Genomic DNA, 18,315 nt, shown 5'->3' with positions numbered 1-18,315 from the left:
GAGAGGAAACAGTATGCACGTTTGAGAGGAAACACTATGCACATTGAATAGGAAAATCTATGCACGTTGGTGAGGAGATATGTAGTGGCTGGATAGATGCTGGTGAAAGGACTGTCAGACAACGGCTCTTTCTGAGGGTCAGGCGGGATCTCTCTGGCTCCTATACATGGCTAGACTCCTAAATATCAACTTAATTCATTCCAGAATCTTCCAGTTCGGCGTTCTGAAAGCAGGGGGTGGGGTGGGGGGGTGGGGGGGGGGCATGGGCTATCTGCATCAAGGGTGCTAACTTGATATTTTTGAAGTAGGGTTCTATAGTTGCTCAACAAGGCAACACTCTCAGCTAACAACTCTCGCCTCCTCTCGTAACATTAAAAAAGAAAAGAAAGAGTAATTTCTAGTCGAGAGCCTTCCAATGACTTCCAACCATGTGGAAACATGATGCAATCCCTAGCACGTATGTCATACAGAATACCTTTTAACAAGATTACATAATACCTCACAGCTAAACTACATGAAATTAAAAATTTGATTTATTAAATCAACGTAAATTTGCATATACGGACCTTAATGAAAATATAACTAAATGAAAGAAGAAAGTCTTATGTAATTTTCATACACTACTTAATCCTATGTGAGTGGGACCCGCTATACATCTCTTAAATAGACAAATGAGATACGTAAATAAAATAATTTACATTTATGTTAAATCAGCTTCTTAATATAGCTCCCCACAACATAATCATTTATTCTGGGCCTGAATTCACCAATTCACTGTGAGATGAATAATATGCAACCCTGTTCTCTTCACCGGATATATGCTTCACGTAAATACTATATGGTTTCAAACATAACGGCCATCTAGTCAACCTTTGATTATTATTCTTCATTTTATTAACAAAAGTTAGAGAATTGTGATCTGATTAGACCATAATTTCTTCATTCTATGGTCTATTTGTATAAACTTACAAACTTCCTTATAGCTGTGATTAGTGCTAGCAGTGGTTTTTCATATGTTGAGTAGGCTCGTTGATGCTTCTTCCGTTTTAACGACATAAAATAGATGGAGTGAAGAATTTCTCCCTTGCCTTCTTGCCATTGTGGAGCTCCAATCCCATTATCCAACGCATCCACTTGGATAAGGAAATTCTTGTTGAAAACCGGTGCTTGCAGTCTCAGTTTTGAAGTTAATAAGGCCGTCGTTTGACTTTTTCTTCTTCCTGGTACTTTGATAACGTAGGTTAGGTCACTAATCTTCTCCATAATCCGGAATGGTCCTTGGAACTTGTTGGCAAGAGGGAATCTCCTTATCGGTAAGTAAACCAACACCTGTTATCGTACAGAAAACTTTCTGTTCTTACTTTTCATACAATACCTGTTCTTTGTCTTTCTTTGGATCGTTTTCAGGTTTTCAAGGGAAAATTTTCTTATCTCGCCGATCCTTTTCCTTAAATTCTAGACATATTCTCCATCCGGTTCCTCTCAATCTTTCAATTTTTGTATCAACATTTTAATCGGTCCTTTGCTTAAGGGTTTTCCTCATGCTTCAATCAGGTGTAAGGGAGTCTTCTTTATGTATATATTAGGCTTTCCAGCCATCTGACAAACGTGAGAGGCATGGCAAAACTGGCTCACATTTTTATGCATGCCTGGCCAGGCCAGAAATAGTGTCTCATAATCTTTAGGTTTTCGAGGGAAAACTTTCTTATCTAGCCAATCCTTTTCCTTAAATTCTTAACATATTCTTCATCCGTTTCCTCTTGATCTTTCAATTTATCTACCAAAATTTTAATCGGTCCTTTGCTGAAAGGTTTTTCTTCTGCTTCAATTGGGTGTAAGGGAACCTTCTTGATGTACTCATTGGGCTTTCCTGCCATCTAATAAACGTAACACGCACAGAAAAACTGGCTCTCATCCTTATGCATGTCAGGCCAGCAAAAATGTCTCATTATCTTCTCAGTCATCTTTCTTATTCCCATGTTTACCATCTCATGAGCTATGGCGATCACCTGTCTTCTCAGCAGTGCGGATATCAATATCTGACGGTATATGACCCATTCGGCATTCCAAGAGATATCGGCGGGTCTATGCTTCCTCATGAGCAACTCATCCTTGGGGTAATAACAGGTGATTGAATGCTGCACCTCCATCTCATCCACCACATGCTACAATAATTCCGTTAACACCGCATCCTTCCGTTAAAATCGTATCAGCATTTTCCGACTCACTTGTCCTACTTCTAACGATGAGTTTTCTATTTCTTCCAAATCCATTGCCTCCTTGTCTTCCTGTTCATTCGTCTGTCGTTCCTCTTCTCCCGTGTTCTTTTGGGAGCTCTACTCTTGTGTACTATCATGGGAAACCTCGTCTTCCATAAATAAATCGTCCAAGTTCATCATTCCTTCTGTGTCTCTGTCTTCTTCTGTAGCCACTTTCTTCGTGATCTCACAACTTGGAAACAGATACGAGTAATCCTTCTTGAGTTCAGTCATAGGACTATACTTCAATGGTTTCTCCATTACAATGGGGCAAGGCACAAACAAAGCTCCACCAACTTCATTCCCTAGTAGGACTTCCACTCCTTCGACAAAATCAAAATAACCTATCACCAACTTGCTTGACAGTTTCAAACGGCGAATAGGAGTAACTTCCTCTCTTCCTATTCCCTTCAAAATGAGAGAATCTCCTGTTAGAGACTGTTCTACCAACGGGTGTACGCCTCGTGTCACCACACGATAAATACATCCCATGTCGCACAATAACTTGACCGGGATCTGCTTGCTCCCATCCATACCTTGATAAATATTGGCTGTTTGGGGTTGTCCTATTTGTTTTGTAAACATTAACTGGTTTATTTTTCTTGTCGATCTTTCCCATTTGATTCTTTGTCTTCGTATTCTGTGGAGTTGAATTACCCTTAACCACTTGGGTGACTGCCTTCGGTTGGTTAGACCTACATTCCTTACTGATATGACCTTTTATGCCACACTTATAAAAAATGATATTATTCTTCTGGGCGTCTTTCACAACACCTGAAGGAAGACGATTCGACGATTGTTGTTTTAGTACTATTAAATTCTGCTTTGGGATAGTGCCAGTGGTACTTCCACTGTAACTATTGAACTTGTTCCCATAGTTATTACTGAACTGGTTTCCATGGTTCGGCGAATACTTGACACTTGGCTGGAACGGTGGTTGAAACTTCATACCCGGGAAGGGTTTTACAGCTGATAATATTATAATCTTCACTCAGTGAAGCAGCTCTATCAAGTTTCTTCACCTCTATCTCTCTCAAGTATGTTCGAATATGTTCAGAAATTCCTGGTAAATATTGTTCCAGCACTATCAGTTCTTCTAAATCAGCCATCTCTGTCACTCTGGCAGCCTCTAACCATCTCTTCAAATGTCATTGTACTTCATAAACGTAATCCAGGAAAGTAATTTTCTTGTCCTTCTGTAAATTTCGGAATCTTTCATTATAATATTCAGGGGTCATCTGATACACTTGCAGCATGCTCCCCTTAACTTCTTGATACTCCTTCCTCTGGTCCTGAGACAAAGCAAGATATGCACTGTGTCCTTTTCCAATAAGGACACTCTGCTATAACACAGACCATTTATCTCCTGACCAATTCATCGTTGATGCGACTATTTCAAATTGATCGAAGAATTCGTCAGGAGCTTCTTCCGTGAATTTCGGAATGAACCTCTGTGCCTTTGCAACATCAAACAAGGGATCGTGCACAGTAAGGGTCACACCTGTCTGAGTTGCTGACAACCTAGCACGAACATTCTACATTTCCAATTCCCTTGCATGTCTTGCAACTTCTCTTGCTTCTTCTCTCTCTTATTCTTCTATTTCCCTCACATTTCCTGCTTTTTCTCTTTCTTCTTCCCGTCTTGCAATTTCTCTTGCTTCCATTTACCATTACAGGTCTTGCAATTCCTCTCGCCTCTTCTCTCTATCTTTCTTTTCGTCTTGCAATTTCTCTTGCCTCTTCTCTCTCTTTCTACCGGTTCTGCCATCATCTAACTTAATCAAATTCTCTTCCGCAACAATTCGTCTAATCTCAGCCTCTACATTTATTTGTTTATGCTTTCATTCCTTTAGTTTGTCGGTCATCTGATACTTGCCTCTCTACAAATTCTGCTTCAGCCTTCTACAAAAGGTCGCGAGCTGCTGCAATAACTTCCTCTGGCAACTTTCCTTGGTTTATCAAAGCTTCTAAGGCTAGACACTTGATTTGGGCTTTAATCATTCCACCTCATGACTTCAAGGGGACCGTCTGCTAAGTCCTTTTTTTCTAATTAATCAAAATACACCACTTCTGTATATATTTTAAACATATATAATACCTTCATCATATAAAAATTTCAAGTCGTTTGATCAAAAACCTTTTGAATTATTAGCAAAAATCACGATTTAGAAAAAAAAAATAGGTACATTTTCTCCACTAATATGACACCAATTGTATTGAAAATCATATCGTCAAAACTTCTTTATAAAACAAATTATTCAGTGTGACAGATTTTCGATTTTCTCTTTTCTTTTTTTTAATGATTTATTTCTTAATTTTTTTTCATCTAGAAGTAAAATATTCGTGAAAAAAAATGAAAAAGGAAAATTAAAACTGCTACAAAAAATGTGGGATTTTTATTTTTATTTTCAATGATATCTTTCTCTTTAAAATCGAATTATAAATAACTGAGAAAAATATACCTATGTATGAATAAGTATGTTTTTGAGTTATGAGCTCCCAAAGATTTCCTATAAATTTTTGTTTTTTTCTTAAAAAATCAAGATAACATTATTATGATAACCTTACTTTGTACTTTCATTGTTCATTCCTACATTAAGGCTCCTTAAACGGAGTATTTAAACCCTAAGTTTACTAATACACTTGGAGTAAGGGTGTCATGAGTTGCCAGCGGCCTCTCATTGTCGCCAGAGTTTTAGTTAGAACGTTCCAGTTTTGTACTATTTTTCATGTTTCCGTCTCTTTGGTTCTTTTTTGTTGCTCTCTGCTTACATTTTTTTTTTTTTTTTTTTGAACTTAGGTAACATTGGCCTTGCTATAAAGTTTATGAGGGCGTTGCAAAAACACAATGTACATATGAATTGCAAGTAAACAAACACACCTGCAATGTAACTTCTATACGTCTTTGGAAAATTTGGTTGTTCTTCTTGTACATCATAGTTTGCGTTCGCCTACCCTCTACCAATACCTTCCATCTCTGCCAGACGTAAGAGATTTCGAAATGCAAGTGAAAAATTGTTATATAAATGCAAAAATAAACACGCAAAGACGATTCTCTCAAACTCAGACATGCAGACGATGCAGTAAGGAGGATGTCATCCTGTAAAGACCGCTATATCTTCATTATTTATAAAAATAATTTGCTGAAACTTCTGGAGAGCATGTACGATATGTTTCTGCATACATGAAAACAATAAAACCATTTTCTTTTTTGTTGAAGCTGTTTTGTCAAAAACCATAGCAGACGGTCCACTTAAAATATCGAGCAACTGAGCTTTAGTTACATTAGCTTCTGACAATTCCTGAACAATCTTTGGGTTTTCCAAAAATTCCTGTAGATTTGATTGAGCCATTTTGTACTTTACAAAAAAATTATACCTCTCCAAAAAATTTATATCCTAATAATACACGGAATCCTATCAACACTAAACTGGTCAAACCTTTAATCAAAACACGGCCTTGTCATCACCAATAATCAAAATAGACTGGCTCAATCCTAGTGTTTGGGCACCAAAAAAATATATATAACAACTAGCGAATTACGTAAATTCCAGAGCTCCAAAATTCACCTGTTTAATATTACATAATTTGTTATACAAGAGAAAAACCTCTGAGCTCTGAGAATAATACACAGCTCCTAGATGATAATGTACATGAACACTGAATATCCAAAGGTCACTTTACGTTACACTCAAAGCAAAACTGGGTGATTACTTCACTTTTAATGGAAACTATTCTTAAACCAACCTCTTACTTCAGTTCTTATTCAGGGGAGACGAGCAAAGCACTGAAAATAATTATTGGCGATCAAAATAATATACAATTTACAAAGATAAATATATTCAATAAAAAAGTAATTCAACAGTAATACCAAAAAAATAAATCAATCAAAATATAAATCTGAACTAGACCTAAGCCAAAGAGAAAAAAACGACACTTGACACTTTAGCACTATAGAAAATGAATCAAAATTACACTTAGATGTAACTGTTACTCCTATGTCCTTAGGCTCACATAAGGTTACCGAACAGTTAAGCAAAAATAAATACACTTCACTTTTTAACCTAATCATACAGGGCCAGTCACAAAAACCAATTATTTTTTTTATAATATCTCTGTACTCATACACACGGGACTTCTAATATCTTAAACTATAGAAATTCCAATGTTTGAACAAACACTATTCCCATTTGAGAGAAAACACTATGCATGATTGAGAGTAGACACTATGCACACTAGGGAGGAAACAATATGCTCGTTTGAGAGGAAACACTAAGCACGTTGAAGTTGAAAGACTTTGCATGTTGGAGAGGAGATACATTCCAGAATCTTCCAATTTGGCCTTTTGGAAGCGTGGGGGCATGGTCTAGCTGCATCAAGGTTGCCAACTTGGCATTTTAAAGTAGGGTATTATCGTTACTCGATGAGGCAATCCTCTCAGCTAACTCCACCCACATCCTCTTATAACATTAAAAAAAGAATATTTTCTAGTTGAGAAACTTCCTGTAATTTCCAACCATGTTGAAACATGATGCAATCCCTAGTATACATTTTAGCAAGATAGCATATTGGTTTGTAACAAAACTACGTGAAATGGAAATTTAATTCTTTAAGATAACGTAAATTTACATATATGGAGGTGAATGAAACTATAACTAAATGAAGGGCGAAAGCCTTATGTAATTTACATACATTACCTAATCCTACGTGAGTGGGATCCACCTTACAAGCTGGCTATACATCTCTTAAATACACAAAGGAATTCCTAAATAGAATATTCTACTCTTATGTTAGACTAGTTTTGTAAGATTATATATATATATATATATATATATATATATATATATATATATATATATATATATATATATATATATATATGTGTGTGTGTGTGTGTGTGTGTGTGTGTGTGTATATATATATATATATATATATATATATATATATATATATATATATATATATATATATATATATATATATATATCATCATTACCTCCTACACCTATTGATGCAAGGGTCCTTGGTTAGAATTCCCCAGTCGTCTCTATCTTGAGCTTTTATATCAATACTTCTCCATTCCTCATCTCCTACTTCGCACTTCATAGTCCTCAGCCATGTAGGCTTGGGTCTTCCAACTTTTCTAGTGCCTTGTGGCGCCGAGCTGAACATTTGTTGAACCAATATCTCTTGGGGAGTGCGAAGAGCATGATCAAACCATCTCCATCTACCCCTTATCATGATCTCCTCCACATATGGCACTCAAGTAATCTTTCTTATAGTTTTATTTCTAATCCTGTCCTACTATTCAACTCTCAATATCCTTCTGAGGACTTTGTTCTCAAATCTACTAAATCTATTGGAGATTGTTTCATATTCATAGCATGACTCATGTCCATAGAGCAACAGTGATCTCAATGACCTGATATATAGTTTGATCTTAATATGTAATTTCCGGCAATTTGATTGCCAAATTTTACTTAATCTAGCCATTGCCTGATTTACTGTTTTCAATCTTTCACTAAATTTTAATACTAAAGATCCTGTATTGGAAATCATAGTTCCTAGTTACTTAAATGATTCTATCTCATTATTCCTTTCTTCTTCCAGTGATATTTCATCTTCCATTGCATTCTCCATTTTCATCATCTCTGTCTTTCTTCTATTTATCTCCAGCTCAACCTCGTTTGATATTTCATCCATTCTGATAAGCAAGCATTGTAAATCCTGTGGTGTTTAGCTAGCAAGGACAGCATCATCAGCATACTCTAGGTCTGATAAATTCCCATCAGCAATCCAGTCCAATCTTTCTCCATCATCTACGACTGTTCTACGCATTACAAAATTAATGAGGAGGATAAACAACATAGGTGACAACACATTCCCTTGGAGTACTCTGCTGTTCACTGAACATTCAATTGACAAGACTCCCTTAACTCTAACTTTACACTTACTATGCTCATGAACAGACTTAATCAAATTTACATATTTAAGAGAATTTCTATAATAACGCAGGACTCTCCATAAAACTGGCAGGTGCCCGCCATCAAAGTCTTTTTCATAGTCCACAATTGCCATCAAACGTGGATATTTATATTCAATGCATTGCTGTACATGTCTAAAACTGAAAATTTAGTCATTACAACTTTTATCTTTTCTAAATCCTGCTTGTTCATTTCAGCTTTTCATCAATCTTTCTCTCCAGTCTCTTAAGAATAAGCATACTCTATATTTTCATAACAACTGACGTAAGTGTTATGCCTCTCTAATTATTGTAATCAGTCAAGTCTCCTTTTTTGCCATTTTCCCTAACACTTCTAACTCCCATTCATCAGGTTTTGAGTCTTCATGCCAAATCTGACAAAATAATCTTGTAAGTACTTTGGGAGTCACTTCATTTTAAGCCAGTATTATCTCGGCAGTTATTCCATTGTATCCAGGGGCTTTCATCTCTTTAGTGTTTTGAGGATTGCTTCGATTTCAAACACACTGAATTCATTCATGGGCACATCAAGGTCTTTTTTTTTTTTAGGTATATCAATCAAATTATTCCCTTCATATCTCCTACTCATCCAACATTGTCTTTTTGCATCTTCTGTTTTTATAAGAAATCCATCTCTCTTTTTGATGGGTATATGCTTCTTCTTCTTTGCCCCCATAGAGATATCATTAATGATTCCATGAGCAATTCTTACACAATAGCCACTTCCTGAATTCATAGCTTTGTCAGCCTAATTGGCTTTGCTGTGTGAACATTCTCTCCAGTCATTCCTAGCTTTTATTTTGACCTCACCATCAATACTGGAATACTTAGCATGCTCTACTTTATAATTTCCGTAACTTACTCGAAAACTTTCAACAATCATTTTCTGTGTTTGTCTCCTTTTTATAGTATCCTAAATATCTTTATATATCCATTGCTTTCTCCTTGTAATTACGTGTCCCTAGACTTCACCACCAACTGACTGATATGGGTTGTTAATATCACACCATTCTTCAGTAATTGTCTGCTCTTCGTCTCTTAAAGTCTCTAATACATCAAATCGAGTCCTACATTTTATTCCAATTGTTTCTCTGTGCTCCTCTTTTGAAAGTTTAGTGGTATCACACATAGGTATTCTATCTACCTTTCTGTTAGGAGCTCTCAGTTTTAATTTCAGTGTGGCAATAAGGAGCTGTTGATCACTACCAATTTCCACACATCTATAGCCTTATACATTTCTCAGAGTTCTTCCTCTCTATTTACTAATAGTAATATGATCTATTTGATTTTTTTAATTACCACACAGGAAAGTCCATGTATACTTGTGGATGTTCTTGTGTGAAAAAAGAATACCTCCAATGACAACATTGTCTACTGAACAGAAACTTATGAAATGTGCTCCATTTTCATTTGCTACTTCTCCAAGACCCTCAACAGCCAGCACATTTTCTATCCCTTGATTATTCTAACTTTAGTATTAAAGTCGCCTATCCGTCTTTCATGTTTTTCTTAGGGATCTCATCTATCACACTTTGCAGTTCTTCATAGTATTCACCTTTCCTTTCTTCAGAGGATTCATTAACTGGGGCATAGCCAACTATAATAGTCATGTTGCACTGCTTTGATGAGAACATTGCTAGTAACAATCTACTATTTACAGGTCTTGGTGTCATCACCATCCCTACTCCTTCTCTTCCAACTCCATCTGATCTTCCTGAGTAGATATATATATTGCTTTGGTGTAAAGTTTCCTTACCAATCCCCTTGCATCGTGTTTCACTTAAGGCTAAGATATCAAAACTATATTTCATTAATTCACTCTTCACTTTATGTAACTTCCCATCTGATTGTTGGTTCTAATAATCCAATTACCTATTTTCAATTTTTTTTTAATGTTCATAAGCCGGGAGAATCTTAGCCCCCCGATACGCCTGGAACTGAAGGCCATTCATTCAGCTTCTCTTTCCATGACTGACTAAATCCATAGAGGATTCATTGGCTATATATATCAAAGGATAGCCAGTTCCTTGTGGTGCGCAGTGCCTATATAACTAAGGGAAGTGACCCCTGCCAGTCCATACTAATAATAATAAGATCAACTGCTAGGCATCAGGAGTAAAAGCCAAAGAGAAAGTTTGTCTATAACCTTAAACCCCATCCGCCTCCCTGCGCTCAATGACTTCATTGAGATTTAAGGGGGCATTTCCTCCACACCCAAAGCTCTCATTACTTCACCAATTTGCTCATCCGCTAATACCAGTATAACCGTTGGTTACATGAATTGCTAAGATATACCACCTATAATTAAACACACACACACACACACACACACATATATATATATATATATATATATATATATATATATATATATATATATATATGTGTGTGTGTGTGTCTGTGTGTATATATACATACATATATATATATATATATATATATATATATATATATATATATATATATATATATATATATATATACATATATATATATATATATATATATATATATATATATATATATATATATATATAATTTATATATATATATATATATATATATATATATATATATATATATATATATATATATATATATATATATATATATATGATTTACATATATATATATTTATATATATACATATATATATATATATATATATATATATATATATATATATATATATATATATATATATAATCTCTTTCCACGCCTATCAACGCAAAGGGCTTTTAGATTTTACCAATTGTTTCCATCTTGAGCTTTTAAATCACTACTTCTCCATTCATCGTCTCCTACTTCCCACTTCATAGTGTACAACCATATAGGCCTGGGTCTTCTAACCTTTCCAGTGCCTTGTGGAGCCCAGTTTAAAGTTTGGTGAACTAATCTATCTTGGGAAGTGCAAAGAGCATGACCAAACTACTTCTATCTACATCTTACCATGATCCCATCCACATATAACAATCGAGTAATTGAGAATCTCATATAGTTTTATCTTTAATCCCGTCGTGCCATTTAACTCTCAATATTTTTCTGTGGGCTTTGTTCTTGAATCTAAAATATCTTTTCGATATTGTTCCATCAATTTCAGGTGATTTTATTTCCAAATTTTACCTCACTTAGCCATTATCCCTTTTGCTTATTTTCAATCTTTCATGAAATTCAAACTCTAAACACCCTCTATTATATATCATAGTTCCTAAATGTTTAAATCCTTCTACCTCGTAATCCTTTCTTCCAATGATATTTCACCTCCGATAGCACATTTCGTTCTCTTTATTTCTATCTTATATTAAACTTTACCCCAATCTCATGTGATATTTGATGAAATCTTGTAAGCAAGCTTTGCGAGACCTTTGGCTAATACGAACTGCATCATCAGCATACTCAAGGTCAACTAATTTCGTATTAAAAAATCCATTCCTATCTTTCCCCAGCATAACCAATTGTTTTATGCTTTACAAAATCCATTAGGAGGATAAACAATATAGTTGACAGCATATCCCTTTGGAGTACTCTACGGTTCACTGGAAATTCATTTGATAGGAATACACTAATATTAACTTTGCACTTGTTATGCTCATGAACAGACTTAATCAAATTTACATATTTAAGAGGTACTCCATAATAACGCAGGACTCTCCACAAAATTGGCTGATGCACACTATCAAAACCTTTTTCATAGTCCACAAATGCCATCAAACTTGGATTCTACATTCTACACATAGGTGTACATGTCTTAAAATTTTAATTTGGTCAGTAAATCTACGTTTCTGAATCCTACTTGTTTTTATCTCAGATTTTCATCAATCTTTTTCTCTAGTCTCTTTAGAATAAGCATGCTATAATCTTCATGACAACTGGCGTAAGTTTGATGCACCTATAATCATTGCAATCAGTCAGATCTCCTTTTTTTACCATTTACACCAACACTTTTAGCTCCCGTTCATCAGGTTTAGCCTCTTCGCGCCGTATTCTACAAAATAATCTTGTAAGTAATCTGCCGGCCACTTCATTTTCAGCCAATCATCTTAGCAGTTATTCCCTCGTATCCAGGGGCTTTCCATTTTTTGAGGTTTTAATGATAGCTTCAAATTCAAACACATTAAATTCATTCATGGTCACATCAGCTTCAGGTATATCAATCAAATTATTCCTTCCATATATCTTGTTCATGCCCTCACTAAAGTATTCCATCCAACAATGCCTTTCTTCAGCTGTTATTGTTATAAGCAATTTATCTCTTTTTGATTGGTATATGTTTCATTTTCTCTGCCCCAGTAGAGAATACATAAATAATTATATGAGCAATTCTTACACCAGGACCACTTCCTAAATTTAGAACTTTGTCAGTCCCATATGCTTTACTGTCTAAATATTCTCTCTAGTCCTTCCTGGCTTTTCGTTTTTTTTACCTCACTATCAATACTGGAATACTTAGCATGCCCTTACTTTCTAGGAAACTTTTAACAATCAATTTCTGTCTTTATATCCTTTCATAGATGCCAAGTATCATTTGATATCCATGGCTTTCTCCTTGGAACTACATGTCCAAAAACTTCACTACCAACAGACTGATATATGTTCTAAATATCACACCAGTCTTCGTTAATTGTCTGCTCTTTGTCTCTAAAAAGGTCTAAGACTGCAAATTCATATCTACATTCAATACCACATATTTCTCTGTGGTCATCTTCTAGAAGCTTAGTAGGATCAAACCTGAGTACTTTTCTGCTGGGAGCTTTCAGATTTATTTTCAGTGTGGCAATGAGGAGCTGGTGATCACTTCCATCCTCTTTCTCTCTTTATTAAAGGCTATATGTGATCTTTTTGGCTTTTGCAATTGCCCTATAGTTAAGTCCATGTATATTTGGGGATATCCTTGTGCTGGAAAAGAGTACCTCCAATAACAAGATTGTTTGTTGAACAAATATTCATAAAAATTGCTCTATTTTCATTTGCAACTTTGTCAAGACCATGAACACCAATCACATTCTCTATACCTGGATTATTCTTTACGACTTCAGCATTTAGGTCACCAATCCCAATTTCCATATTTCTCACTGGGATCTCATCTACTACACTGTACACTTCTTCATAGTAGTCATCTTTCCTTTCTTCAGGCAAATTATATGGCAGTGCATAGCAAACTTTAATATTCATAATGCACTGCTTCGATGATGGTCTTTTCCTAACTGACTTTGTTCATTAAATAAAGCCAGTTTCCATAATGAAAAAAATTCTAACAATGGACAAAATTATATTGTATGTATGATTTTGCTTTATGTAACTTATAATGCAGGCAAAATAGATATTTGTACTTAGTACGTTTTTCAATATCTTATGTATTGAATATTTAATTATATTAGTGCTCACCTAACTTCTACAGCAGTACTATCGGTACAGCAGAGTGATGATAATCTTAAAACACTTTTGATAGCTGAACAGCTAGGGACTAATGTCTGATTTATTTAGAATCTGAGGGTGGTCTGAAATCCGGGGCAGGAAAGAAGCAGTTATCGCGATACAGAATTTATATTTTTGGTTAATTATTTCGATTTATGAAAGTGACTTGAGATACGATCAAAACTATATTGGTTGTATATGGGTGCAGGGTGTATAAACATAAACATATATATATATATATATATATATATATATATATATATATATATATATATATATATATATATATATATATATGTGTGTGTGTGTGTGTGTGTGTGTGTGTATGTGTGTGTGCGTGTGTATGTGTGATCCTTTTTTGCCCATTTAGACGTGGTTTTCATATTTAATTAAGCCATATCTGGATTTTCTGTATACCTCGGGATCAGAGACCCAAAGGAGAATCAACCCAAAGATAATAGTTTCTGGTCAGCCGGGGAGTCAAACATGTAACCAAGAAACTGAGGTGACCGTGACATAAAATATAGCCAAATAGAGAGATAAAAGTTGATGACAATTCTTCCACACTTAACCAGTTGAGTTATGCCTTTTTGTACTAAGAATTGAAATCAACCCATCTCCATCATTGTAGCTTGTTGGTAAGTTTGTTCTTGGATTTTTATTAATGATAAATCTTGCACATTTATATGTGTTTTTCATATGCAAATAAGCCAAATATCATACTCCACTAGATTTTCTCTGTAACTCTGGATCAGAGACCCAAGAGGGAATCAACTCAAAAATAATAGCTTTTGGTCTGATGGGGAGTCACACCGGGGCCCAATAAACTGAGGTGAAAGTGACATACCATCTAGCTAAAAGGATACAAGAGTTGATGACAGCCCTCCCATACTTATTCCTGTCAAATTCAGGTTTTTTTTAACTTAAAATTGAAATCAACCAATCTCCAACATTATAGCTTGTTGGTAACTTCATACTTGGTTTTCGATTAATGATAAACTTTGCACTTTTTGACGTGTTTTTCATATTCAAATAAGCCATATGTAATAATCATATATTACATGTTTAAAACACATGACGTAATACGTCATTGTGGAAGTAGAAGCTAGCGTGAGAAGTGCTGTAGTCAGACAGATCATAACAGGATGCGATTAGCAGGTCTCAGCAATGTAACATTTTTGTGAAGAATAAACACAAATGCGAACCGTGTGAAAGAGTTGTGTCGCCACCGGATGCAGGTGTCTTCCTATACTAATGTTTAGTTTACATTCTGTGTTTAAATGCTGAGCTGAGATAACTGACTATACGATATCTGTGATATCAATATTTTAGGGAGTTCTTATCAATACTTCATATGGAATGGTCATCCGACCAAACTAGCTATACTCCTGTGATGGAGATGTTAACACTGTTGTTTTTAAAGAATAAACCATTTTAAAGTTAACTTGATTGACTTTACTTGAAGATGTAATATCCCAACAAACATACTCAATGTGTGTTAACAACAGTAGCACACTAATAAATGGTGGCAGCGGTAAAACTCCAAGAATCAGAGAAAGATCTTCTAGAATTAATGAATAAAACTCTAAGAATCAGAGAAAGACCTTCAAGAATCAACGAATAAAACTCTAAAAACCAGAGAAAGATCTTCAAGAAATCAACAGTAATGAATCTACAATTTTGACTAAGTATCATAGTCCATCGAAGAAGGAAACATTTAATGAATGTTATACATACAAACTGATGAACTGGATCTTCAATCAACATCCTAAGAAAACCATGGACTGACGTTCAACGCTTACAAAACATATCCAGGAAGCAATACATTCAACGGAAATCGGACCAAAAACATTCACCCAAACATCAAGAGAGAGAGAGGAAATGACGACATCACACTTCACCAGTACAATTTTCTTATTCATTTCAGTATTGAGCAGTGAGGTGTAGTTATCACGAGTCGTTAGTCCATTATTACTGGGGTGAGTGGTTCGCTAATCTTCTATTTTCCTTTCATTAAAGGAAACTGTGTTCAACTCCGAATTTTCATCTAGAATTTTTTTCTCTCTTTGTGCTAATTCCGTTTTCTTTCAGAAATTCTCGGGAAATATCTTTGTGTTCCATTTTCTTTCAGAAATTCTCGGGAAATATCTTAGTATTAGTAGCATTGTTTTGGGGAATTTTGTTATAATCTTTATCATTGAGTGCTTATGCGTTTACGCAGTGGACGTCTGTATTCATATAGATATTTTGATAGAATTGCAAGGGGTTGAAGAGATAGAAAAAGAAATACCGTAATCATGACGCCCCCTGTGAGCCCCACCCCTGGACCTAGTAACGCAGGACAGATAAACCCTCTCCCGATTGTGACGCTTGTAAATGCTAGGTCAGCAATCCTTCCTTTTCAGGGTCGGGTTAATGGGTTCTTGCCTCAGAATGTGGAGTCATGGATTTCATCCGTCGATGCCCATTTAAATGCCAAACAAATCGTAGACCCTTTTGTACAATTACAAGAAGCTAAAAGTTTTATAGATTTTTCTAAGGGGGATGCGAGTGCGTATTTAAGAAGTGTGTTATTTCAAGAAGCAGTTACCTGGGATGATTTCAAAGTTAGGTTACGCGCGGTCTATGGGGGTGAAGAAGCCTTGGATGTAGTATTAACATTAAGAAATACACTTAATCAAGCCACTATGACTCGGCTTAATGTTATTGAGAGTGCAGCTCTCATAGCTGATAGGCTTAATGAATATCAAGATATTTTAGGTAATTCCACTTGGGTTACTAGAGATAACATCTCCGTGAAAGATTTTTTACGATTAATGTATTTAACTTGCATGACACTTATGTTGCCTGAAGCTTTAGTGCGGTGTTTTGATAAAAAGTTAACGCCTGCAAGTATGGAATTGGATGTATATAAACAGATAAAGAAACACATGTCTAAGTGTCCTGACCTTGATCCCGTGTTAACTCAAGTTTTTGCAAAAAATTAAACAAAGCCACAACAAGTAAATGTAGTTAATAATAGTCAAGTTGCGGGAATGACGTGTTATAATTGCAAACGTCAAGGTCACTTGATCGCGGACTGCAGAACGAAAATCTGTTCGATACATAATAGTTCGACTCATTCATATAGTCAGTGCTACTCGCGTAAGACACAACAGAATCCTAGAAATACACAGTCAATTCCGCAGTCAGTTCCATATGGAAATAAAAAGAAAAATCCTCATTTTAATAGGAAGAAACAGCCAAACGTCAATGTAGTTCAGAATCCCAAACAAACAAACATTTCTTCGAATAACGCTGAGCCTGGGTCGTCAAACCAGACCTCGCAAGGTCAGACTAATTTTCAGAATGTGCAGAGCAAAGCAAATACCACATAATTAACTCCAGTGGGGAAGAGAGTGATGTTGGGTCAAGGTCATTCATGTCAACATCAGTAGTATTGAATAATCAATTTAATGTTTTATCAGATCATTGTGAGGCAATAGATTTGCCTATGAAACACACGGCCGAATTAAGTAAATCAGTGCATGCTCCCGTAGATTTGCAACGAGTTCATACAATAATAAGCCAAAATGAGTTACGACCAACATTATATGCTGTAAATTTAGAACACAAATCCTTTACGTTATTTTTTGACTCTGGAAGTCCACGTAATATCATGGGTTTGAGGACAAATCATTTGTTGTTTTCGAATTTCCGATAGAAAAATCCGGAGTGATACTCTCGGGTATAGGAAATAATGAATTAAATGTAATAGGCATAACTCATGTTCAGTTCAAGGTCGGTAAGCGCACGTTTGCCGATACATTTGTTGTTGTACAAAACGTTGATATGTATCCAGCTGTAATTATAGGATACCCATCTATGGGCAATCAAAACATTATCTTAGCCTCTGCCACGCACGGCGTGTATATCAAAAGAAAATTCTGTAAGTCTTCTAATCCCTTAAAATCAGTTTGGATAAAAAGGAGATGACAAATGTAACCGTAACGTACGTTGAAGAACCAATAACTTGTCTCACTAATAAAGAAATAATATACGCGACCCAGCAGAATTCTTGTTCACCCGTAATATCATCTTGCATGCAATCTATCAAGCCAAACGTACCTTCGAATTTAATAGTGCAAGTAAAGAAAACATTACCGGGATCTGAAATATTAATCCTTTCCGACACTTTGAAAACTAACGGATTGTCTGTCACACAAGCTATTTATACAGTAGGCTTACATCAACAATGTAATATTGAAGTCTGTAATCATTTAAATACCACTCTAGTAATTCACAAAAATCAACATATCTTGGATGTAGAAGTTTATAAACATCGTATTCTTACTGCTGCTGAAATCAATCACGCTCAATCAGTTGCGGATGAATCCCTTTTGCAATCTATTAAAAATAAAATCAATAAAGACATTCAAGATGAAGAAATTCAGCAGAAAATTTCTGGACTTTTAACTAAATATCATGATGTTTTTTCCACTACGGATGGATCCTTAGATAAAAAAGATGTGATCGAGCATCAAATAAGGTTAAAGGACAAGCAGAAAATTATCTATGTACCCTCGTACAGACTCCCTATGAAATTTCAGAATGAAATAAATGATGAAGTAGGTAAAATGCTAGAAGAAGGAGTCATTAGGAAATCGAACAGCCCTTATA

General features: G+C 35.3%; 1 protein-coding gene across 1 annotated transcript; it reads right to left on the bottom strand.

Annotated features, from left to right (window-relative positions):
- Positions 1-9,202: 9,202 nt before the first annotated feature.
- LOC137645268 (uncharacterized) lies at positions 9,203-13,413 on the bottom strand. The gene is made up of 3 exons (XM_068378089.1): positions 13,152-13,413; positions 12,353-12,467; positions 9,203-9,443 (listed from the first exon to the last, which is right to left on the bottom strand). Exons 1-3 carry the CDS (start codon positions 13,411-13,413, stop codon positions 9,203-9,205), a joined length of 618 nt encoding a protein of 205 aa, XP_068234190.1.
- Between the last annotated feature and the right edge of the window lie 4,902 nt (positions 13,414-18,315).

The sequence above is a fragment of the Palaemon carinicauda genome, chromosome 8, assembly GCF_036898095.1.
Source record: "Palaemon carinicauda isolate YSFRI2023 chromosome 8, ASM3689809v2, whole genome shotgun sequence".
NCBI classification, from domain to species: domain Eukaryota; kingdom Metazoa; phylum Arthropoda; class Malacostraca; order Decapoda; family Palaemonidae; genus Palaemon; species Palaemon carinicauda.
Note: the sequence above shows the minus strand (reverse complement) of the source record. Positions and strands in the feature narration are given on the sequence as shown.

Bases quoted from the DNA above. Each gene is read 5' to 3' on its own strand.
- LOC137645268 (XM_068378089.1), bottom strand. From the start codon at position 13,413: ATGAATATTAAAGTTTGCTATGCACTGCCATATAATTTGCCTGAAGAA. The intron at 12,468-13,151 runs GTACTCTTTTCC...TAACAATAACAG, and splicing joins AAACAATCTTGTTATTGGAG to CTGAAGAAAGGCATTGTTGG. The intron at 9,444-12,352 runs GTTTGAATTTGA...GGAAATTGGTAG, and splicing joins ACCATGAATGAATTTAATGT to TGATCAACAGCTCCTTATTG.